Below are 26654 nucleotides of genomic sequence, written 5' to 3'. Positions count from 1 at the left end.
GCCTTGCTCTTCTGGTACTGCGAACAGCTGAAAGCAAGGGGAAACTACAGCCGTAATTTTTCCCAAGGGCATGCAGCTTTACTGTATGATTAAATGACGATGGCGTCCTCTTGGGTAAAATATTCCGGAGGTAAAATAGTCCCCCATTCGGGTCTACGGGCGGGGACTACTCAGGAGGACCTTCATATCAGGAGAAAGAAAACTGGCATTCTATGGATCAGAGCGTGGAATGTCAGATCCCTTAATCGGGCACGTAGGTTAGAAAAAAGGGAAATGGATAGGTTAAAGTTAGATATAGTGGGAATTAGTGAAGTTTGGTGGCAGGAGGAACAAGACTTTTGGTCAGGTGAATACAGGGTTTTAAATACAAAATCAAATAGGGGTAATGCAGGAGTAGGTTTAATAATGAATAAAAAAGTAGGAGTGTGGGTAAGCTACTACAAACAGCGTAGTGAACACATTATTGTGGCCAAAATAGACACAAAGCCCACGCCTACTACAGTAGTACAAGTTTATATGCCAAGTAGCTCTGCAGATGATGAAGAAATTGATGAAATGTATGAGGAGATAAAAGAAATTATTCAAATAGTGAAGGGAGATGAAAATTTAATAGTCATGGGTGACTGGAATTCGATAGTAGGAAAAGGGAGAGAAGGAATCATAGTAGGTGAATATGGATTGTGGCTAAGAAATGATAGAGGAAGCCGTCTGGTAGAATTTTGCACAGAGCATAACTTATCATAGCTAACACTTGGTTTAAGAATCATGAAAGAAGGTTGTATACATGGAAGAACCCTGGAGATACTAAAAGGTATCAGATAGACCATATAATGGTAAGACAGAGATTTAGGAACCAGGTTTTAAATTGTAAGACATTTCCAGGGGCAGATGTGGACTCTGACCACAATCAATAGGTTATGAATTGAAGATCAGAACTGAAGAAACTGCAAAAAGGTGGAAATTTAAGGAGATGGGACCTGGATAAACTGAAAGAACCAGAGGTTGTACAGAGTTTCAGGGAGAGCATAAGGGAACAACTGACAGGAATGGGGGAAAGAAATACAGTAGAAGAAGAATGGGTAACTTTGAGGGATGAAATAGTGAAGGCAGCAGAGGATCAAATTGGTAAAAAGACGAGGGCTCGTAGACCTCCTTGGGTAACAGAAGAAATATTGCATTTAATTGATGAAAGGAGAAAATATAAAAATGCATTAAATGAAGCAGGCAAAAAGGAATACAAACGTCTGAAAAATGAGATCGACAGGAAGTGCAAACTGGCTAAGCAGGGATGGCTAGAGGACAAATGTAAGGATGTAGAAGCTTATCTCACTAGGGGTAAGATAGATACTGGGTATAGGAAAATTATAGAGACGTTTGGGAAAAGGAGAACCACTTGCGTGAATATCAAGAGCTTTGATGGAAACCCAGTTCTAAGCAAAGAAGGGAACGTAGAAAGTAGGAAGGAGTGTATAGAGGGTCTATACAAAGGCGATGTACTTGAGGACAATATTATGGAAATGGAAGAGGATGTAGATGAAGATGAAATGGGAGATATGATACTGCGTGGAGAGTTTGACAGAGCACTGAAAGACTTGATTCGAAACAAGGCCCCCGGAGTAGACAGCATTCCATTAGAACTGCTGACATCCTTGGGAGATCTAGTCCTGACAAAATTCTACTATCTGGTGAGCAAGATGTATGAGACAGGCGAAATACCCTCAGACTTCAAGAAGAATATAATAATTCCAATTCCAAAGAAAGCAGGTCTTGACAGATGTGAAAATTACCGAAATATCAGTTTAATAATCCACGGCTGCAAGATACTAGCGCGAATTCTTTACACACGAATGGAAAAACTAATAGAAGCCGACCACGGGAAAGATCAGTTTGGATTCCGTAGAAATGTTGGAACACGTGAGACAATACTGACCTTACGACTTAATTTAGAAGAAAGATTAAGGAAAGGCAAACCTACGTTTCTAGCATTTGTAGCCTTAGAGAAAGCTTTTGACAATGTTGATTGGAATACTCTCTTTCAGATTCTGAAGGTGGCAGGGGTAAAATACAGGGAGCCAAAAGCTATTTACAATTTGTACAGAAACCACATGCCAGTTACAGTGTCCGGGGGCATGAAAGGGAAGCAACTGTTGGGAAGGGAGTGAGACAGGTGTGTACCGTCTCACCAATGTTATTCAATCTGTATACTGAGCAGGCAGTAAAGGAAACAAAAGAAAAGTTTGGAGTAGGTATTAAAATCCATGGAGAAGAAATAAAAACTTTGAGGTTCGCCGATGACATTGTAATTCTGTCAGAGACAGCAAAGGACTTGGAAGAGTAGTTGAAAGGAATGGACAGAGTCTTGAAAGGAGGATATAAGATGAACATCAACAAATGCAAAACGAGAATAATGTAATGTAGTCGAATTAAGTTGGTTGATGCTGTGGGAATTAGATGAGGAAATGAGACACTTAAAGTAGTAAAGGAGTTTTGATATTTGGGGAGCAAAGTAACTGATGATGGTCGAAGTAGAGAGGATATAAAATGTAGACTGGCAATGGCAAGGAAAGCGTTTCTGAAGAATAGAAATTTGTTAACATCGAGTGTAGATTTAAGTGTCAGAAAGTCGATTCTGAAAGTATTTGTATGGAGTGTAGCCACGTATGGAAGTGAAACATGGACGATAAATAGTTTGGGCAAGAAGAGAATAGAAGCTTTTGAAATGTCGTGCTACAGAAGAATGCTGAAGATTAGATGGGTAGATCACATAACTAATGAGGAAGTATTGAATAGAATTGGGGAGAAGAGGAGCTTGTTTCACAACTTGACTAGAAGAAGGGATCGGTGGGTGGGACATGTTATGAGACATTGAGGGATCAACAATTTAGTACTGGAGGACAGCATGGAGGGTAAAAATCGTAGAGGGAGACCAAGAGATGAATTCACTAAGCAGATTCAGAAGGATGTAGGCTGCAGTAGGTACTGGGAGATGAAGAAGCTTGCACAGGATAGAGTAGCATGGAGAGCTGCATCAAACCAGTCTCAGGACTGAAGACAACAACAACAACAACAACAACAACAACAACAACAACAACAGTGAGTTTTGACGTTTCAATAAGAAGGCCTTATCAGCAACCAACTCCAAATGAAGTTCATGTCAGTTACATAGTCCGTATCCCACAAAATAAATATTACCATTTACAGTATAATTGCTGCAATACTGAAGTAATGTTTTTTGAATCACTTTTTTTTCTTTCTCCAAATACTTGTTGGCCTATTTAAACTATGTTTTCTCACCATGATATACATGCACACGTATTATATTTTGTTATATTAGACATAAGTAGGTGGATCAGAAAAATTAATAACATATTCATTATAAATTTAGAATTCTGTATCTCATAATGAAACCATACAGCTGACCACTTAGTACTTGATGCACAAGGAACCATTGTGCATCATATGTAACTGAAACTGTCTCATGTTAGAAAACTCTGACAGAGTTATGATTTGGAGTTGAAAATTTGACATATTTCTAAGATTTCATTCATTTCATCTGTTCACTTAACATCAATAACAAAAACGTTCCCCACACGTAGAAAAATCGATAACATCAGATAATCCATTATTGTGAACTGTCCATATTATAACTTAATAATTTGCTGCCTCAAATAAAGTGAAAACATACCGCAGCCCTTTGAGAACATGTCGAGGTGGGATCCTTATTTATAAAGAGGGTAGTTTGAGAGATTGAGCAAGCTGAATGAAGTGGAAGATTATTTGACAGTTCAGTGTGGGATGTGGCAACTCTGCTTTGCACCTCCACAATCTTCTGCTCAACTGCCAGTTCTAAAGTGATTTTGTACGACCATAGTACTTTGTGTATATCTGTATAAGTTACCACTTCAGAAACATTAAGAGAGATAATTAAAAGTGTTTGTAATTCTTCCTACAATAGAGTAAATGAGCCATTGCATTTTCACACTTCTTGTAAATGGTCATTATTAGAGTATTGTATTCCCAGTTTAGACTTATACCAATAAGGCATAAATTTTAATGTGAAAACTTTTCAAATGAGGGGTTTCTCAACAGTCAGTGAAGAGGTGAGTGCTGAGAATCACTAAGAGAGGCTGAAAAACAAAGAAATGAATCTGAAAATAGGTTAGAGTTGATGATCTAGTTAGGACTGTAATGAAAATTGGATGGTAGGGGTACGACATGGCCAGAAGAAGGTAGACATGAAGGTAGGCAGGCCACAAAAGTTAATTGTTGCATTTCAAAAGAAAAGAAAATGAAAAACTTGAAGGCGGTAGATGACATTGAAAAATACACAGAAAGAAAGTAAAAGTGTAAACCTGAGGACTCTAATGCATGGAAAAGTCTAGGTGTGGCTTTGATTCAGCAGTAGAAGTCAAATGGCTGCTGGTGCTGCCGATCGTGGTAGTGAATGTTTATGACCTTCAAATTACTGTGTAGCTGCATCTGTACATAAAATGAGAAATTATTAAGCTGTGGGTCTCTGATGTCACATGGAAACGACATAATTTCAGTTTTCATGAACTTCTAGGGCTTCTGTCTCTTCACTCACAATTTTCTGTATCTTTTGAACTATGCTTGTGTCCAGCATTTTATTATTTGCTATTCTGACTCGTGCTTCTAAAGTAGCTCATTCATTTCATGAATACTTATTGTTTGTACTGTTTTCTGCATTCTCAGGATAATTATATATATTAAAGGACATGTTATCGATATGTCTACCACAGAAACAGTGACTGTAAGGATGTATCAAGCAACAAAATACACTAGACTCTCAATGTTCTGGCCATTCCGCCCAGATATGAGTGCTGGATTAGTAGAAGTGCCACATTATTGTGAGTGTCTGTAATTTAGTTTAAACACAAAGGAAGTGTACTTTATTAAGTGCTAAGATACATTAACTTTCATAGAAGACTTACTTTTTGACTGTGTACATATACAGTAGTATCACTTACTATGAAACATGTCCCAAATTTTTAGTTGTCACAATAATGATAAACAATGTCAGCGCACTGCTGCCTTACAAGCATTACACCAGTACTGTATGTATCTGGTTGTTGCATAATGTTCTTCAGGAAGATGTCTGTAGCTTTGGCACCAGCAGCATGAGAAATCTTCATGCTCTCTCCTCAGAGATTAGATTAGATTAGATTAATACTAGTTCCATGGATCATGAATACGATATTTCGTAATGACGTGGAACGAGTCGAATTTTCCAATACATGACATAATTAGGTTAATTTAACAACATACTTAAGTTAATATAACAACTTTATTTTTTTGTGTTTTTTGTTTTTCTTTATTTTTTTTTATTTTTTTAATATTTTTGTTTTGGTTTTTTTTCTTTTTTTTCTTAATTTATATCTAAAAATTCCTCTATGGAGTAGGAGGAGTTGTCATTCAGAAATTCTTTTAATTTCTTCTTAAATACTTGTTGGTTATCTGTCAGAGTTTTGATACTATTTGGTAAGTGACCAAAGACTTTAGTGCCAGTATAATTCATCCCTTTCTGTGCCAAAGTTAGATTTAATCTTGAATAGTGAAGATCGTCCTTTCTCCTAGTATTGTAGTTATGTACACTGCTATTACTTTTGAATTGGGTTTGGTTGTTAATAACAAATTTCATAAGAGAGTATATATACTGAGAAGCTACTGTGAATATCCCTAGATCCTTAAATAAATGTCTGCAGGATGATCTTGGGTGGACTCCAGCTATTATTCTGATTACACGCTTTTGTGCAGTAAATACTTTATTCCTCAGTGATGAATTACCCCAAAATATGATGCCATATGAAAGCAATGAGTGAAAATAGGCATAGTAAGCTAATTTATTAAGATGTTTATCACCAAAATTTGCAATGACCCTTATTGCATAAGTAGCTCAACTCAAACGTTTCAGCAGATCATCAATGTGTTTCTTCCAATTTAATCTCTCATCAATGGACATACCTAAAAATTTGGAATATTCTACCTTAGCTATATGCTTCTGATTAAGGTCTATATTTATTAATGGCGTCATACCATTCACTGTACGGAACTGTATGTACTGTGTCTTATCAAAATTCAGTGAGAGTCCGTTTACAAGGAACCATTTAGTAATTTTCTGAAAGACAGTATTGACAATTTCATCAGTTAATTCTTGTTTCTCAGGTGTGATTACTATACTTGTATCATCAGCAAAGAGAACTAACTTTGCCTCTTCATGAATATAGAATGGCAAGTCATTAATATATAATAAGAACAACAAAGGACCCAAGACTGACCCTTGTGGAACCCCATTCTTGATAGTTCCCCAGTTTGAGGAATGTGCTGATCTTTGCATGTTACGAAAACTACTTATTTCAACTTTCTGCACTCTTCCAGTTAGGTACGAATTAAACCATTTTTTCACTGTCCCACTCATGCCGCAATACTTGAGCTTGTCTAGCAGAATTTCATGATTTACACAATCAAAAGCCTCTGAGAGATCACAAAAAATCCCAATGAGTGGTGTTCGGTTATTCAGATCATTCAAAATTTGACTGGTGAAAGCATATATGGCATTTTCTGTTGAAAAACCTTTCTGGAAACCAAACTGACATTTTGTTAGTACTTCATTTTTACAGATATGTGAAGCTACTCTTGAATACATTACTTTCTCAAAAATTTTGGATAAAGCTGTTAGAAGGGAGATTGGACGGTAATTGTTGACATCAGATCTATCCCCCTTTTTATGCAAAGGTATAACAATAGCATATTTCAGTCTATCAGGGAAAATGCCCTGTTCCAGAGAGCTATTACACAGGTGGCTGAGAATCTTACTTATCTGTTGAGAACAAGCTTTTAGTATTTTGCTGGAAATGCCATCAATTCCATGAGAGTTTTTGCTTTTAAGCAAGTTTATTATTTTCCTAATTTCAGAGGGAGAAGTGGGTGAGATTTCAATTGTATCAAATTGCATAGGTATGGCCTCTTCCATTAACAGCCTAGCATCTTCTAATGAACACCTGGATCCTACTATATCCACAACATTTAGAAAATGATTATTAAAAATATTTTCAACTTCTGACTATTTGTTCGTAAAGTTTTCATTCAATTTGATGGTAATACTGTCTTCCTCTGCTCTTGGTTGACCTGTTTCTCTTTTAATAATATTCCAAATTGTTTTAATTTTATTATCAGAGTTGCTGATTTCAGACATGATACACATACTCCTGGATTTTTTAATAACTTTTCTTAATATAACACAGTAGTTTTTATAATTTTTGATAGTTTCTGGGTCACTACTCTTTCTTGCTGTCAGATACATTTCCCTTTTCCGGTTACAAGATATTTTTATACCCTTAGTAAGCCATGGTTTGTTACAAGGTTTCTTACGAGTATATTTAACTATTTTTCTTGGGGAAGCAGTTTTCAAATGCATTTACAAAAATGTCATGAAATAAATTATATTTTGAATTGGCATCAGGTTCACGGTACACCTCATTTCAGTCTAACTGCTGTAGGCTTTCCCTGAAATTTGCAATTGTTAAATCGTTGACTGAACGTACTACTTTGGAGGACTGTTTAGTATTGCTGAATGGAGCTATGTCATATATTGTAACTAGCTGTGCACCATGATCAGAAAGACCATTCTCAACAGGCTGAGCATTTATCTGGTTAAACTTATCTTGGTCTATAAAGAAGTTATCAATCAGTGTGCTGCTATCCTTTACCACCCGAGTAGGAAAATACGCCCTTTTCTTCTTATTTCATCAAACCTGTTCTACACAGTTTTATTTCCTCATTCAGCCACTTAGCAAAATATTCATAAATGTCTCATCCTCCTGGAGCTTATAGAATGTTTAACATTGTACTTGACAAACAACATTGCTACATACATTACTTCTCCTTGGCCAACTATAGACCATTGGTGGGCCATGTTACTGAGAGGCCTGAGTACTGATAGCCACATTAGTGAAAGTTTAGTTTAAGAGTAAAAATGAACACTTCAAATATTCTGCAGTCTGAAAAGCTGACAGCTTACAAATATGTGTATGTTGTCTTTCACTGGTTTCACAGTTATACATATTTGAGTATTTGTATGTGTTAAGCTGTTCAAGACTACAGTCAGCAAAGTCAGTACCATTTGTTTAAAATTAAAAATTATTCTAATATTTTGGCCATAATTGAGAATGGCTGACACAATTGGGAATGGCTGAATTGTGTGGATTGTAACTTGAAGGACACTATACAGTATGTATAATGCTCGTGGCATGGGATAATGTGTAAATCTCCAGTTTAAATTATACTTCATGCTTGCAGGCAATTCAGTAGCCTTAAGGTTTAAACTTCCTGAGGGTGATTAAAATTGTGTGTTGGACTAAAACTCAAAACTGGAATCTGGCACGTTGTGGCTGGCACCAACACCATGTCAGGAAGTTTCAAAACTGTTCATGCAGTATTTTAGTGTGAAAGATTCATTCCAGGAACCATATGATTGTCTGATAGCGTCCACATTTATTTTTGTGATATGAATGTTGGAATTGTTCAGTAAGTTTAGCCCTCAGCTGAAATTCATCCCCATGCATATGTAAATGCATTTGCATCTGTCATTCAGCAAGGAAATATTTGTCTTTGTGGATGCACTGAGTCGTTTACTGCTTCTGACTAATTTTTTTGTATGTATCTGTAATGAAATAATTTCTATAAATATTTTGCATGTTTCCCACAGCCTCTTATTATACATTGTAAGTTACTTTTCTGTATATTACCAGTAGGGAGTAATCCAGAAGTAGCAGTTGTCAGAATAGTAGTAGTGTGTCTTAATTTTTTTGCTTACTTACCTTTTTGAAATCATTACCTAATAGTGTTATAAAATGTTTCAGGGGATAGCCTCAAAAAGACTTGCACCACACAGTCCAAGGTAAGGTTTTCATTATTCATTGAACTATTCTCATAGAAGTACAGTTAACAGAGTGTATTAGTGCCCCACTACTGGAATGTGGGGAGGTAAGCCTGACCCAGATCAAATGTACTTTCCAAATTAAAAAAGAAGGCTAGTAAACAGACCAGTTTTGATGTGGAGTTTAGGCACTTTTGAACATCTCACTGGGTGAATACCAGGCTGGTATCCATATCCAACTCAAAATGCATGCCACACTACTATTTAGAAAATGATCTTACACACACTCCAGGATTTGGGGGAGGAGGGTGAATAGGAGACTGAGGACTTCAGATGTTTAGTCTCCTAAAGCCCACAATCAACAGAGGAAAGTCCACTGGACCTGACGTGATACCAATTCGTTTCTACACAGAGTACGTGAAAGAACTTGCCCCCCCTTCTAACAGCTATGTACCGCAAATCTCTAGAGGAACGGAGGGTTCCAAATGATTGGAAAAGAGCACAGGTAGTCGCAGTCTTCAAGAAGGGTCGTCGAGCAGATGCGCAAAACTATAGACCTATATCTCTGACGTCGATCTGTTGTAGAATTTTAGAACATGTTTTTTGCTCGAGTATCATGTCATTTCTGGAAACCCAGAATCTACTCTTTAGGAATCAACATGGATTCCGGAAACAGCGATCGTGTGAGACCCAACTCGCTTTATTTGTTCATGAGACCCAGAAAATATTAGATACAGGCTCCCAGGTAGATGCTATTTTTCTTGACTTCCGGAAGGCGTTCGAGACAGTTCAGCACTGTCGCCTGGTAAAGTAAGAGCCTACGGAATATCAGACCAGCTGTGTGGCTGGATTGAAGAGTTTTCGGCAAACAGAACACAGCATGTTATTATCAATGGAGAGATGTCTACAGACGTTAAAGTAACCTCTGGCGTGCCACAGGGGAGTGTTATGGGACCATTGCTTTTCACAATATATATAAATGACCAGTACATAGTGTCGGAAGTTCCATGCGGCTTTTCGCCGATGATGCTGTAGTATACAGAGAAGTTGCAGCTTTAGAAAATTGTAGTGAAATGCAGGAAGATCTGCAGCGGATAGGCACTTGGTGCAGGGAGTGGCAACTGTCCCTTAACATAGACAAATGTAATGTATTGCGAATACATAGAAAGAAGGATCCTTTATTGTATGATTATATGATAGCGGAACAAACACATACCTCCCGTGGAGATCACGAATGTAAAATTAGAGAGATTAGAGCGCGCACGGAGGCGTTCAGACAGTCGTTCTTCCAGCGAACCATACGTGACTGGAACAGGAAAGGGAGGTAATGACAGTGGCACGTAAAGTGCACTCCACCACACACCGTTGGGTGGCTTGCGGAGTATAAATGTAGATGTAGATGTAGATGAACAGAAATACTGATTCTCATTAGCTCGTAGGGAAAATATTAGTTGTATATTGAGGACTTTTTCTTTATTGTTGTATTAACAGGCAGTCATATTACAGTATAAGGGAATATGATCAATATTGCATATGTATTTGGATTTAATGCTGTATGTGTGCTAGGTGAGAATGCCATAGTTTTGTGCTATTAACTTTATACACAAGTTAGCAGTAAAATAAAAGTGACTAAGTGACGAAATCTGAAAGCTGTGTCCTTAACTGCGTGCTATGAAAGGCCGATTTATGTAGATGGTTTGCTGATGAAATGAAGTGTGTGAAGTTTTCATTGCTCCATTTTTCTGCTTCCAAGTGCTGAGCAGTATTTTTATAGCAGGTAGTGACTAAATCTTTTATTGTAACTAGTTTCTTAATCAACAAATCAACGTAATGAAAATAAACTGTAATAACTTTCATGGAAATTCCAGAGTAATTTTTAATTCCCTTCTGGCGTTCAAAGAAATTGAATTGGTAGTAGATGCCTATTTATTTGAAGTTGAATCCACTGTCAACAGATATCGACATCCTTCATAAACAACACAAACAATGCGAAATGGAAAGTTTTAGTGCGAAGTGCCACACCCAAATGATATCCAACATGAAAATATGTAGGGTGGTGCATGAAAAATTGACCCTGAATACTAGAATTCTCATTGTTGCCCACCAATCATCATATATAGTTTTGAAGCTGCTGCAGTTCCATTTTGTGTTAAATACAAAAGTTGTGTCATGGTTAAGACAATAAAGAAATATCTCAGTGAGATACATCTTCTTCAAGAAAGAATTGCAATAGTGGAGGGGTATTTTTGCAAAGAAGTTTCTAGACTTTTCCATACAGACAGAGAGCAGTCTAACAGGATTTGGTGACAAAATGGAGTACTACAGAGTCAGTTGTGAACAAGAAAAAGACGCAGGCCCCACCTGTTTGTGCACCTACTGTGATCATGGTGATCAGAGTACAGTTGATCCAGAATCCAAAGAAATCAACACACAAATTGTCACAAGTGAATGTTTGTGCTGGGCTTCTCAACATGTTTTACACCATATAATGATGAAACCCTACAATATGTCACACTTCTTGTGAGCCAATCTCATGAATTCATGAGAGATTCAAGAAGAAAAGACTGTCAGTAAAAGATGTGGCTGCTGCTTTCACCTGACATAACCATGTATGATGTTTAACGGGGGATGTGGGGGAGGGGGGGGTGGAGGGTCTAAAGGGAGAAGTGTACACACATAACCCAATAATGTTAGAAGACTTGAAGGACAATACTCCTGATGAAATTTTGAGAATTGTTGCAACGGAGCTGTAAAAGTATATATTTACGTTTTAGCTTGCACAAAAAAGTGCATTGAATCATGAGGTCTTTTTAGCTTCTGGTGTAATGTGGTGTAAAAGGCAAAATCAATTCAGTAAATATAGGCTTTTATATTAGCTTATTTATTATTTATTTATTATCTAATACATGTTCATCTAATTTTTGTTGTATCTTTAATGGTGGACAACAGTTCATGTGTCGTTAGCAAGCAGTCTGCACTCGGGTCCAGTTTTTCAGTCGCCATCCTACATAAGGCAATACAATATTGTTTTAAGCAAATTTGATGTGACACACAAGTATCTAATTTTTCTGTGTTTGTTGTAAAAGCTTTGTATCTATTATTTCATAATGTGACACATAACATGATATTTGTTACAAACTACATCCACATTTATGTTTGTATTCTGTAATAGCATATGTTTCTTGTACACCACTGAAAATGAAAAGGTAAAGATGATGCTTCTCATTTATGATAACTTCACAAAACTGAGTAATTCCTGAACTTCAATACAAAATCTCTCAAGAATTTATTTCCATAAGAGTTTTTCTGTTGAATTAAAGTACTTCTTGCCTACTTTTTAGTCCTTTTATTGTGTTATGATTCAGTATCATCACTTCAGATGATTTAAATCATTTACATTCTGTACCATATTTAAATACCATTTGCTGTATACTTGCAACCATGCACAAGTTCTCTTTGTCTACCTGCTCAAAGAGCAGAGTCAAAACATGATATCAAGACACACATAGGAACTCCATCCAATACCTTATATTACCATCAAAGTTACAATGTGAGAGTCATGAGTCATAATGGGATACACCTGTAACATTGACCTTATTAACACTATAATTTCCAGTATTTGCAGATTCACTATAATTCAGACTTGTTGAAGTTGATTGTAGTCCAGGTCACCTGGTGTCTGATGGTATGTTAGTTCTTACTCACACTCTTGATATTCTGAGTTTCTGCACAGATCTTCTCTGTAGGTAATTATTTGTGAATATCTTCTAGAATTTCGTTGTGGATCAAAGTTTATGGTGCAGGGTTCTTGTGTTGTGGATAAGTTGTGCCCTTTCTTTGTAAATATGGGTATTTGTTCCCCTTCCAGTCTCAGCAAATTGTTATCTGTCGAAGGAATATGTCATAAATTATGCTAAAGAGGTAATGAATTTAGTGGACATTGATATAAGGATGTGGAAGTGTGATGTATGGAAGTTTGTCTCAGTCTAAGGAGCATGCACCGATAGCCAAAGTGGTGAAGGAGACCACTTAAGATAAGCAGGAAATTCAGGTTTGAGTCCCTGTCTGGCACTGTTGAGTAGTAGATTTATCACAGATATCAACGAATGTGCAGTCAGTGAATTAAATTTTGAACTATTTCATACAGGTTTGTATCATTAACATGTCTATTCTTTCAGATTTGTGTGATAAATTCTACATTCATTTGTAAGTCTTCCCGCTGACTTTAACTGACAAGGCAGTATTGAAAATTTTCTCATCAGAATCAAGCCCTCAAATGAATGAACGTCATTCACTACATTGCCATAAGGTCCTTAAATTTTAAGCTGTTTACAGAAATTGTTCAGATACTTCTCCCACCAAACAAATTATAGTTGTTTACAGAATTCAGATAATTTTTACCAAACCAAATGTTTCCATACAATTGATTTAGAATAACTTTTTACTCTCCATGTTGAAAACTTATTTGACACTAACAGCCTAAATACCACATTTTCAATTTACGCAGACAAGAATTCATCTTACAGAACAAGAAAATAGTTTCTCATCAGTATCATTTGCTTCACTCACATGAACTAATACATAAATATTCTGTGAATTAACTACATTCTTGTTTTTACTAATTACATCAATCACTTCAAAGTTTTCAACATAATTAACAGCATTAGTTATTCAAAAACCAAATTCCACTTCACGTTCCTTTCTTTTAACTGCATTTGTGGTTGTAGTAGCAACATGCTCAGTGTGGACTTAATTTTTTATCTTTTACTGTCAGTGTTAACCTAATTTTTTTATTCTAGACTGCAAAGTTTTATTTTAAAATTTTCACTCATCCCACTATCATTCACTGTTTTCAAGTTTCATGAATCAGTTTCAAAACTTGTCTGATTTAGTAAGTTCTTGCTGAAAATTGTTCACTGGTCTTGCATTAATTTCAGGTAATTGTTCAGCAGGGCTTGTTAACTTTTTCATTGTTTTTGACAATGTTGTTTTCCAACATCGAGAGTGTTTATTAGGTGTCATAGTTGATTCATTTATGGCTTTACTTGGTCAGAATTAGTTCAAACATCTTAAAGATTACTTTGATTGTCTTTTTGATAATTTTCAGCTGATGAAATGTAAGTAAAAATAAATGGAAGAATTGTACTAAGAAAAGTTTTGTAACTTTTAACTTCATGTGTCCCAGTTCATTGTTGCTGGTATTACTGTTAAGTTTCCAGTCTTTTGTAATTACATATATTGTTCAATAACAAATTTCATTGAACTATTTTGCTGCTATTCCTGCAACATTTTCATTCATTCTACCCTGGCTGACTCCTACAAGATGCAATCATACTTTTCTATTATCAACTCTGTTTTTACGATTTATCCATGTTATTTAAAACAACTAACCTCACAAGTATTCTTTTTTGTTTGCAATATGATATGTCATAACTGAACAATAAGAGGAAGTGAATAGTAATGTCCATAAATTTTAAACTCACATCATTTAAATGATTATGTTGTACTTAATTCTCATTCATCATCCATTCCATGTTGATATCATTGTTGGCACAATTTTAACCTAAAATCTATTGTATTCATGCATGCAAACTTGTTTGCCAGTTTTACAGCTGTTTGTATATGTCATTACATGTAACTCTGCAATCTTTGTCTTAAACTTCTCACATTTTATTAACATTTTCAATATAGTTGTTCTCACAGTGTAATCATGCATCATGTCGTCACCCTTACAACTTTCACAGGTGTATGCCTGACACAATAATACCTTCTAGTGCCAAGAACATGACTTTATAGGTATTACATTATATAGTTACTCCAGTGGTTTCAACATCAACATTGTAACAAAGGATTTTAACTTACAGCTAATTTTAATTTACCATTTATAATTGTTTCAATAATCAATATTAATGCCACCATTACTAATAATAATAATAATAATAATAATAATAATAATAATAATAATAATTGGTGTGGTGGTTGTTACTGTTGCAACCACTTACACAGTCACTAAACATGTGTGGCAATTTTCAGTTAACAGTATTTAAGTGTATTTTTCCACCTTTTGGTATCAGTATGTACATAAATCTCATGTTAATAACATCAAAGTTAAAAATATGGTTGGAAATTTGTTATCACTTGACAAATTTCCTTTCCATTCAGTTATTGTATGTGTCGCCATGCCTCCTGTCACATGGCTCCTTACCTAAAGAATTTAGAACATCATCTACTTCACTTTTCAACCTATATTTGTTCATTAAAGTTACCACTTTTCTTTGTTTAGTGCGAATTGCCACTTTTTTACCATACATATATTGTCTCTAGATCATTATGTAATTGGAATTGATTGTCTAATGATTTTACTAGACAGTAAATTAAAGTGTGATTGACAAACAATCTAAGGGGGCTGCTCAGATTATCACCTAGATCGCTTACATAAATCAGGAACAGCAGAGGGCCTATGACACTACCTTGCAGAATGCTAGATATCAGTTCTGTTCTACTCAATGATTTACCATCTGTCACTTCGAACTGTGGCCTCTGTGAGAGGAAATCACGAATCCAGTCACTCAACTGAGAAGATATGCACATAACTTGATTAATAGTTGCCTGTGAGGAACGGTGTCAAAAGCCTTATGGAGATCTAGGAATATGGAATCGATCAGAGATCCCTTGTCAACAGCACTCATTACTTCATGTGTTGCACAAGAACGATATTTTCTGAAACCGTGTTCATTATGTATCAATAAATCATTTTCTTCAAGACGATTCATAATGTTTGAGTACAGTATATTCTCCAGAATCCTACTGTAAATTGAGCTCAGTGATATGGGTCTGTAACTGAATGGGTTACTCCTATTCCATATTTTGAATACTGGTGTGACCTGTGCTACTTTCCAGTCTTTAAGAACAGCCCTTTCGTCTAGTGAGTGTTTGTATATGATTGCTAAGAAAGGCACTATTGTGTCTGCATAGTCGGAAAGGAACCTGACTGATATACCATCTGGACCAGAAGGCTTGCCTTTAAGTGATTTGAGTTGTTTCGCAACACCTAAGATACCTTCTTGTATGTCACTCATACTAACAGCTGTTCTGGTTTCAAATTCTGGAATATTTACTTTGTCTTCTTTTGTGAAGAAATTGCGAAAAACTGTATTTAGTAACTCTGTTATAGTGGCAGCATCATTGGTAACATTTCCATCGCTATTGCGCAGTGATGGTATTGACTGCTTTTTTTGCCTCTGGTGTACTTTACGTACAACCAGAATCTCGTTGGGTTTTCTACCATATTTTGAGACAATGTTTCATTGTGGAAACCATTAAAAGCATTTCACATTGATGTCCACACTAAATTTCGAGCTTCCGTGAAACTTGGCCAGTCTTGGGGATTTTGCATTCTTCTGAAGTTGGCATGCTTTTTTCTTTGCTTCTGTTTCAGTGTTCTGACATGTTTTGTGTACCATAGTGAATCAGTCCCATCTCTTACTAACTTATGCTGTATGATTCAATCTATTGCTGTCGATACTGTATCTTTGAATTCGAGCCACATCTGGTCTAAACTTACATAATTAGCTTGGAAGGAATGGAGGCACTCTCTTAGGAAGGCATCAAGCGAATTTTTATCTGCTGTTTTAAATAGATATATTTTCCATATATTTTTAGTGGTTTTGGTTGATATGGTTTCGAGCTTCGCTACAGTGACCTCATGTCACTGATTCCTGTATGTCTCCTTCCCCTCTCTCGGTGTTCTGATTTATATCGACCTGGCTATCCACCTGGTTTCCTATATTGGTTGCTATTTTGTTCGTTTTGCCTGTTCTTTCATCCTTTTTGGTGTTTCGATCATCACTTGAGGTTTGACCTCAACTTCAAAATTTCCTGTTTTTAGTGTGAGCCATTTGGGGAAGAACTCCCTCCTTAGCATCTACTGTATTGATTCCTCACCCCCTTTCCTTCTCCTCTCCCTTTTCTGCTGTAGCCCCCTTCCGCCCTACTACGTCACCAGCACATGTAGCCCGTCTGTGTGGTGGATCTGTTATGTACCCATATGGCTGAGTCCCCTGACAACACAGGGATCACACTACTGATACCTGAGCTGTTTCCTCCCCATGTATGCCAAGGAATGGTTGCTTATCTTCTTGGAGCATTGGAACTCATGGCTACGGCTGCCATGTCAGGCAGCCCTTGCTGTGGCTGGGTAGTGCCCATGGGGAGAGCCACTGGTTGGACTGGGTGATATCAGGGTGGATGTTTCATGCATGAAATATATCAAGCTGCAAAAATCTTTCTGTTCTGAAATGGCTGTCTCTTTGAGTGTTGAAGGATCATTGAATGCTGCTTCGTATGACCCGGCTACCTTCCCTGACTACACCATGGGAGGAGGGCTAAGCTCACCTGTGTGTGTCGACAGTGCTGACTGCCACTCCCCTCGTTTGATTGCCCAGCTTAAAAGAGAGTAAAGAAGATCAAAGAATACAAGTCCCTAGATCGCCTGTCGTATGCTGAAGTCGCCAAAACTATGAGAGACACCATCCATTTACACTTTCTTCAACTTTTGCCTCTGTAACTTCATTTCCTCCTTCCACCTATTCTTCACACCCACTCCATTCTCCTCTTCCCTCCCCCTCCTGCAGCTCTCATGACCTCCCATCTGGGATCTGCTCCCCATCCCTGGCCAAAAAAGTGCCCCTCTCCTTTGGCACCTGTTGATGATCAAACTCCCTCCTGGGATTCCTCTCCCCGGTGTCTCTCAGGCTAGAAAACTCCTACCAGCACTCAGCTACGAGACTCACCATCTGTGCATCGCAAGGTCACCCACTCTCCTTCAGTTCCAGATCTCGCAGATGCCTGTATCCCTCTGTGCCCTGCATTCCTCCACCTCTGAAAGAGAAGAAGAAATATAAATCCCAAGACAAGTCCCCGCCCCCCCCCCCCCCCCCGATGCGTCTGGCATGGCCCCTCCCCCCTCACAACCTGAGTCTGATATCTTATGGATGTCACCATATCCTTGTCAGTGTCGACTACTGATAGAGTGACATGACCCTCTCTTGGCTTCTTTGTGTCTAACCTGGACTCTCGCTACTTGATCATCCAGTGGACTTCAAACGGATACTATCGTCACCAACTGGAAAAGCAACATCTTGTCAGTTCCTATTCTGCGTTCTGTCTTGTACTTCAAGAAATGCATTTCCGTGATGACAGTTCTCCAACATTTTTGGTTATCAGGCATTCTGTCAGAACTGTGCTGGCTCCAGTGTAGCTTCTAGCAGGGTCTGCACTTTGGTTCACTTCAGTATCATACCCCCTAAATTGCAACATGGAAGCAGTAGTGGTTAGAGTGCAAACAACTCCGGCAATCACCATTTGCAATGTGTATCTCCCTCCAGGTAGGCCACTTCCTTAAGTTGAACTGTCTACCTTAACCCAGCAACTCCCACCCCAGGTACTCCTCCTTGGGAACTTATATGCCCACCACCCACTGTGTGGGAGTGTCACTTTAACAGGTAAGAGGTTCCTAATTGAACAGCTTATTACCTACCTTGATTTGTCTCTCCCAGTAATGGTTCCCCTACCCACTTCAGTGCCACTCATGAATGTTTTCTGCTATCGGTCTCACCATCTCCTCCCCTGCCCTCGATGCTTTTTTACATTGGTCATCCCATAATGACCTTGTGACAGTGACCATTTTCCAGTGATTCTATTGTTTCCCTGCTGCCATCAGGCATACAGGCCTCCATGTTGGGCATTCTGCAGTGCCAGTTGGACTTTATATACATCTGCTGTGCACTTTGACACCTCCCTCTCGAATTCCATTGATGTAGTCATGCAAGGTGTGTCTACCACTATTCTTCAAGCTGCTGGCACTGGTGTTCCCCTATCCACAGGTTCCCCTCGTCATCTACCAGTACCATGGTGAACCAAGAATCTCACAGTCACTGTCCAGGACCACCAATGGTTGCTGCAGAGATTAAAGTGACACCCTTCATAGACCAACTTCCTCACTTTTAGGAGTCTCCACGCTAAGGCTCCTTACCTTGGGAGTGCTATATTTCCTCCCTGGGGATGTATGCCTCTTCATTGCAGGTTTGGTCCAAGATCCCTTGCCTTCTGAGCCACCAGCAGTGGTCACCTGTCCAGAGGCTTAACGTTCAAGGTGCTCATGCACTGACACATTGGTCCTTGCAGAACACCTCGCGACACACTTCGTGATGGCATCAGTGTCCTCTTCCTGTCGTCCTACCTTTCTCCAGCAGAAATGCAGAGTTGAATAGACCCCCCCCCCTCCCCCCACTGTTTCATCGCACGCCACAATGAGCCCTGTAATGAACCCTCCATGGTATGGGAATTCTTACAGGCTCTTACCTGTTCACGAGACACAGCCTCTGGCTCGGATTCCATCCACAACCAGATGATCCAACACTTTGACATTCCCTAGAGGCAACATCTCCTCATGGTCTTCACTCACATTTGGCTCATGGGTGCTTTTCTGTCACAATGGCAAGATGGTATAGTTATCCCTGTCCTTACAACCAGGAAGAACTCAACACCTCTCGACAGATACCGCCAAATTAGCCTGACGAATGTACTTTGTAAACTGCTCGAGAGGATGACCAGCTTCAGATTATGTTGGGTACTCGAATCTCAGGGCCTTTTGTCCCCGATTCAGTGTAGCTTCCAGACAGGACAATATCCAACTGAACATTTACTCGATTGGAAACAGCCATCTGACAGGATTTACCCACCTCTGGAACCTTGTTGCAGTCTTCTTTGACCTACATAAGGCATATGATGTGGCTTGGTGCCATCACATTTAGTTGCCGTCCATGACTGGGGCTTCTGTGGTTCTCTTCCAGTTTCTATCCATCAGTTTTTATCTCACCAGCCATTCCAGGTTGGAATTTGGCACTTCACTCAGCACCACTTAGATTCAGGAGAACTGTCTCGTACAGGGTTCTCAGAAGAACTGTCTCGTACAGGGTTCTGTGCTCAGCATCATGCTCTTGCTCATTGCCATCAATGGTGTTGTGACCTCTGTGAGGCCTCTGGTTACTCCGGTGTTGTACGTCAACAATTTTTGCATCTGGTGCAGCTCCCACATGCTAGTATCTGCTGAGTGCTGGCTCCAAGGCACCATCCTATGGGCCTCTGCCTGGGCCATCTCTCATTGTTTCCAGTTTTCTCCTTCCAAAACGTGGGTTATGTATTTTTGTCGTCAAGCTACAGTACACCCCTATCCAGAACTTTATTTAGGCGACCACCACCTCAGTGTTGTAGCACAGCCCCACATTCACCACCCAAAGAATACATGTATGTGGAAGCTTAATTCTCTGTCTCCTTGCCCTGACAGTTTGAGATGCAGTCTGTTGCATTCTTCTCCATCTTTACTATGCTCTGGTCTTGTCCAGACTAAATTATGGTTGTCAGGTTTATGGCTCAGCAGATCCTTCCACTTGGAAACTGCTTAAGCCAGTCCTTCATTGTGGCGTGTATCTGGTTATTGGTGCCTTTCACACTAGTCACATTGATAGTCTCCTCACAGAAGTGGAGATTCCCCCTCTACACATAGAACACAGCCAACTCCTTGTTTCTTATGCAATTGGCCTTAACCAATTCCTTGACCATCCCGTGTACCCTGTGCTCTTTGCCAGTGAGGGATTCTCCCTCCTAACAGCCACTCACAGATGGGATTGCCAGTTGGGAAGTGTCTCACTTCCCTCCATTGAGATCTCCATCTCAACTCGTTGGACTGCACCCTGCATCTTTCCTTGCATAACATCCACCCTCCTTGGATGGTGCCTAGACTATGTCAATAATAGTAGTTGCTTTCCTTGTGGAGCAAGTTTGTGATTATTGTAGTCAGTTTTTAACATCATATTATTGTAGTAGCGGAACTTAGAAAAAGTAATATTTTACCATCAGTGAGAAGTGTGGGCTTTGCCGTAGGTTCGTGAGTAGTGGATTGCGATGTGAGACTTGTTCGAAGTATTTTCACTGGGGGTAATGCAGTGGGGAAGCCAGTGGGCATTCTGGTGAGATCCTCTCCGGGAACTGCAGGTTATGTAGCAAGAGTAAGTTGATAGAGGAGCAGGAGTGTAAGATCTGTGCCCTTCAGGTGCAGTTGAAAAACGCACAGGAGGAGCTAGATAGGATGAGGAGGGAGAAGGGGGTTGGGGAATTGGAACTGGCTGTTGGTAAGAGATCTGCTAGGAGAAGAAGATTTTTGGATAGTTTTACTTTTGGTGTTTACAATAGATATGACCAACTGTCAGAGTCTAGTGGAGAGGAATCTCTAGTAGCTGTAGATGTAGGAAGTATGCAGCAGACCTCAGCAGTTACGGTGGCTAGGACAGTTGCAAAGTCTAAGAGAAAGAAGAAGGTTCTGCTGTTAGGTAGTTCTCATGGTAGAGGTGTTGGCCAGCAGTTGCAGGAAGTTTTGGGGAGTGAGTACCAGGTCACCAGCATTGTGAAGCCTGATGCAGGATTGGCTCAGGTGACTTTTAACATAGGGGGGTTATGTAGGGATTTTACAAAAGAGGATCAGGTAGTGATTGTGGGTGGGGCTGGTAACAGTATTGATAGGGATGGGGAGTATGACATAGATGGTGACCTGGAAAAGATAGCCACTCAGACTGGCAACCCGAATGTGCATGTCGTGGAACTGTTTCAGCTTCATGATCGACCTCATATTAATACAGCCATCAGGCGTAATAACATGAGACTTGGGGGTGCGCTAATGACAGAAGGCATGAGTCACATTTCAGTGGTGTTGGTGGAGTCTATCAGCAGGATGGGTTTCACTAGACATGGCCTGCACCTCAACAGGTATGGAAAGGGGAGGTTGGAAAAGCTTATATGTGACAGCATAGGTGGGGGTGGTGGGATCACTCATGGGAAAATTCTGGTAGTTGTGGGTGTTAGAGCTGTACCTTTTTTAGGTTGAAGCCAGCTGACAGGTATTCCTGCTTAAGGGAAGTCTCTCTAACAAAGAAACCACTTTCGGCAAAGCTTAGGTATCCATCCGATTAATGAGGGAATTAGTATATTTCATCAAAACATACAAGGCATTAGAGATAAAGTTAGTGAACTACTTATAGATGTTGACTCTGAAATTATTGGTATATCTGAACACTTCTTAAATAAGGAGATAATTCAGAGGCTTCCTTTACCAGGATACAGGTTGGCTGGCAGCTTTTCTAGGAGCTCTTTGCGGTGTGGGGGAGTAGCCATGTATGTGAAAAATGGTATCCCATTTGAGTCAATTGATGTTTCAAAGTACTGCACTGAAAAGGTGTTTGAATGTTGTGCGGGTGTGGTTAAATTTAGTGGAGCTAAACTTCATACTGTTGTTATTTATAGATCCCCAGACTCTGATTTCACAACATTTTTGCTAAAGCTAGAGGAAGTTCTTGGTTCACTTTATAGGAAATACAAAAAGTTAGTTATATGTGGTGACTTCAATATAAATTGTGTAAGTGATTGTGCAAGGAAATGGATGCTGGTAGACCTCCTTAATTCATATAGTCTTATGCAAACCGTATTCTTCCCAACGAGAGTGCAAGGGAACAGTAGAACAACCATAGACAATATTTTTGTTCATTCGTCATTACTAGAAGGGCATTCTGTTAGCAAAATGGTGAATGGCCTTTCAGATCATGATGCACAAATTTTAAGTCTAAAAGATTTTTCTGCTGCAACACAGGTTAAATATACTTACCAACTTTTTAGGAAAGCTGATCCAGTTGCTGTAGAGACTTTTTTAAACCTTATCAAGGAACAAGAATGGCAAGATGTTTATAGCGCTGATACAGTAGACGATAAATATAATGCTTTCCTCAAGACTTTTCTCGTGCTCTTTGAAAGTTGCTTTCCATTAGAACGTTCAAAACAGGGCACTAGCACGAACAGGCAGCCTGGGTGGCTGACTAAAGGTATAAGAATATCTTGTAAAACAAAGTGGCAATTATATCAAAATGTTAGAAACAGTCACAATCTAATTGCAGTAGCCCATTACAACACAGTATTGTAAGGTGCTTAAAAAAGTTATTAGGAAGGCAAAAAGCATGTGGTATGCAGATAGAATAGCTAAGTCTCAGGATTAAATTAAAACCATATGGTCAGTCGTAACGGAAGTGGCTGGTCTGCAGAGACAGGTCGAGGATATAGAATCAGTGCGTAGTGGGAATGTCCGTGTTACTGATAAGTCGCATATATGTACAGTATTTAATAATCACTTTCTGAATATAGCAGGTGAACTAAATAGAAACTTAGTCCCAACAGGGAATCATATAGCGCTCGTAGAAAAAAGTGTTCCGAGACTGTTACCTGAAATGCTCCTCCATGATACTGACAAGAGGGAGATTGAGTTAACAATTAAATCACTAAAGACCAAGAACTCTCATGGATATGACGGGGTATCTAACAGAATACTGAAGTATTGTTCCATGTATGTTAGCCCAGTACTTAGCCATATCTGTAACTTTTCCTTTAGGTGTGGTCGGTGTCCTGACCGATTGAAGTACTCGGTAGTGAAGCCACTTTATAAAAAGGGAGACAGGGATAATGTTGATAATTATAGACCTATTTCTATGCCATCGGTGTTTGCTAAAGTTATCGAGAGGGTTGTATATACAAGGTTACTGCAGCATTTAAATTCACATAATTTGCTGTCAAATGTACAGTTTGGTTTTAGAAATGGCTTAACAACTGAAAATGCTATAGTCTCTTTTCTCTGTGAGGTTTTGGACGGATTAAATAAAAGGTTGCGAACGTTAGGTGTTTTCTTTGATTTAACGAAGGCTTTTGACTGTGTTGACCACAAAATATTACTGCAGAAGTTGGAACATTATGGAGTAAGGGGAGTAGCTTACAATTGGTTCGCCTCTTACTTTAAGAACAGAAAGCAGAGGGTAATTCTCCGAAATATTGAGAGTGGTATTGATGTTCAGTCCCAATGGGGCGCTGTTAAATGGGGTGTTCCCCAAGGATCGGTGCTGGGGCCACTGCTGTTTCTTATTTATATAAATGATATGCCTTCTAGTATTACGGGTGATTCAAAAATATTTCTGTTTGCTGATGACACCAGCTTGGTAGTGAAGGATCTTGTGTGTAATATTGAAACATTATCAAATAATGGAGTTCATGAAATAAGTTCGTGGCTTGTGGAAAATAATTTGATGCTAAATCACAGTAAGACTCAGTTTATACAGTTTCTAACTCACAATTCAACAAGAACTGATATTTTAATCAGACAGAATGGGCATATTATAAGCGAGACGGAACAGTTCAAGTTCCTAGGCGTACAGATAGGTAGTAAGCTGTTGTGGAAAGCCCATGTTCAGGATCTTGTTCAGAAACTGAATGCCGCTTTATTTACCATTAGAGCAGTATCTGAAATAAGTGACAGTTCAACACGAAAAGTAGTCTACTTCGCATATTTTCATACGCTTATGTCATATGGTATTATTTTTTGGGGTAATTCTTCTGATTCAAAAAGGGTATTTTTGGCTCAAAAATGGGCTGTTCGAGCTATGTGTGGTGTAAGTTCGAGAACCTCTTGTCGACCCCTATTCAATAGTCTGGGAATTCTGACATTCCCCTCACAGTATATATTTTCTTTAATGTCATTTGCTGTTAGCAATATTAGCTTATTCCCAAGAGTTAGCAGCTTTCACTCAGTTAATACTAGGCAGAAATCAAATCTGCATGTGGAATGCACTTCCTTGACTCTTGTGCAGAAAGGAGTGCAGTATTCTGATGCATCCATTTTCAATAAGCTACCACAAGAACTCAAAAATCTTAGCAGTAGCCCAAACGCTTTTAAGTCTAAACTGAAGAGTTTCCTCATGGCTCACTCCTTCTATTCTGTCGAGGAGCTCCTGGAAGAGCTAAAAAATTAAGCAAATTCTAATATGTTTCTTATATTTCGTTTTATCTCTTTCTACAATCGTGTTATAATTTCATGTATTGACTCATTCCATGACCATGGAGACTTCTCCTTAATGTGGTTCCACGGAACAATAAATAAATAAATAAATAAATGGATTAGCACCACTCTATTCCAGGGTCCTAAGATCTCTGTTGATCCTATGGTTTTCCATTGTGTTGTATATGCCATCCTTGCAGTGTTCCAGGGTGCCACCATCTTTTACACCGATGGTTCTAAGACAGTTGATAAGGTGGAGTAAATTTTCACATCTTGTACTGGCTTTGAACACCATTTATTGTTGGGGTCATGTAGTGTGTTCACAGCAGAACTTCTAGCCATTCACAAGGCCCTCCTTTTTGTTTTAATTTTTTTCAGATTCAATGAGCAACTTGCAGGCTATCGACTAATGCTGCTCTCATCACCCTTTGGTCTCTGCTATATAACCTTCTCTCTGCCTTTGGGCATGCCACCTGTTCAGTTGTCTTTCTGTGGGTCCCACATCATGTAGGCATCCCAGGGAATGAACTGGCTCATCATTTGGCTTATTCCCCATTTCCTTTCATGATTCCAGCTGCGGATATGCGGATCTACGTCAAATCTCTCTTTTCCCAAAAGTGAAATGCCATCTGGAGCGCCACTGCTCATAGTAATAAACTCTGCACAATCAAGGAGTATACTACAGTTTTGGTGCTCTTCCTCACTGCTCTCAGAAGGAGTCCACTGTATTATTCCATTGACACATTGGTCATACCTGGCTCACCCCCTTTTTTCTCCTACATAACATCCCACTCCTACAACGTTGTTGTTGGGCCAGACTGATGGTATCCCACATTTTTGTGGAATCCCCCTCCTTTCAGCCCTTTGTGCTAAGTATACTCTTTCTGATTCCTTAAACTTGTTTCCCTCCATGAAAGTGGTCTTTATTTCCAGATGTAAGGTTCTACTTTAGTCTTGGAGCAGGGTCAGGTTGTTGTGGTTGGGATTTCCTTTCCAGTCTTCCTTGTCTGTGGCCCCATAACCTCCCCCTTATTTCCAGTTTTTAGATTTGGTCTCACCTTTCATGCCTTTTTCTGTGTGTGTGTTTAATGTTCATTATTTTATAGTTTGACTCCTCTGACTGGATCCCTCCACTCTTAGCAGACCCTGACTAACTTCAGATTCCCAGAACTCATGACCTCGCCATTTAGTCCCATAACCCATCTCAGGTAATCAGTCAATAGATCAATCACTGTTCACCTTCAACTTGGTGCTGTGAGATTGCCCATCAATGGGGTTTAGCACCCCTCAACCCTTTCACTCTATCCAGTGCAGTGACTAGTCAACCAGCCAGCCCAGCCTGGCCGATTCCAGTGACACTGTGTGGAGGTTTGTTGAACTAGAATTAGATTTTCATCCCACAGTGGAGTGTGCACTAATATGAAACTTCCTGGCAGGTTAAAACTGTGTGTGTGACTGAGACTCGAACATGGAACCATGCCTTTTGTGGATAAGCTCTCTACTAACTGAGTTACCTAAGCATAACTCATCCATCACCTGTTCTCACAGCTTCAATTGTGTCAGTACCTTATCTCCTACCTTTCAGCCTTTTCTTCCAAGAGTGCTGCTCTCGCAAGTTCAGCGGGAGACCTTCCATGAAGTTTGAGAGGTAGAAGATGAGGTACTGGCAGAATCAACGCTGTGTGGATGGGTCATGAGTCAAGCTTGGGTAGCTCAGTCAGTAGAGCAATTGCCAGCAAAAGGCAAAGGTCCTGTGTTTGAGGCTTGGTTTAGCACACAATTTTAATCTGCCAGGAAGTTTCAGGTTTGTTGTTGGGATAGAATGGTTTGCATGCC

The 26654-nt window shown here is 39.1% G+C and overlaps 1 protein-coding gene across 4 annotated transcripts in view; it reads left to right on the top strand.

The window, feature by feature from the left end:
* The window catches only part of LOC124719619 (zinc finger protein 708-like), a 203818-nt gene that overhangs the window by 143026 nt on the left and 34138 nt on the right, over nucleotides 1–26654 (top strand). For all 4 annotated transcript variants that reach the window (XM_047244830.1, XM_047244829.1, XM_047244831.1 and 1 more), the window contains one exon: nucleotides 8880–8917. In XM_047244830.1, coding sequence (XP_047100786.1) covers nucleotides 8880–8917 — 38 coding nt within the window. The remainder of the gene's footprint in view (nucleotides 1–8879; nucleotides 8918–26654) is intronic.

This window comes from Schistocerca piceifrons, chromosome 11, assembly GCF_021461385.2.
Source record: "Schistocerca piceifrons isolate TAMUIC-IGC-003096 chromosome 11, iqSchPice1.1, whole genome shotgun sequence".
NCBI classification, from domain to species: Eukaryota; Metazoa; Arthropoda; class Insecta; order Orthoptera; family Acrididae; genus Schistocerca; species Schistocerca piceifrons.
This window is presented reverse-complemented; position numbering and strand designations above follow the sequence as displayed.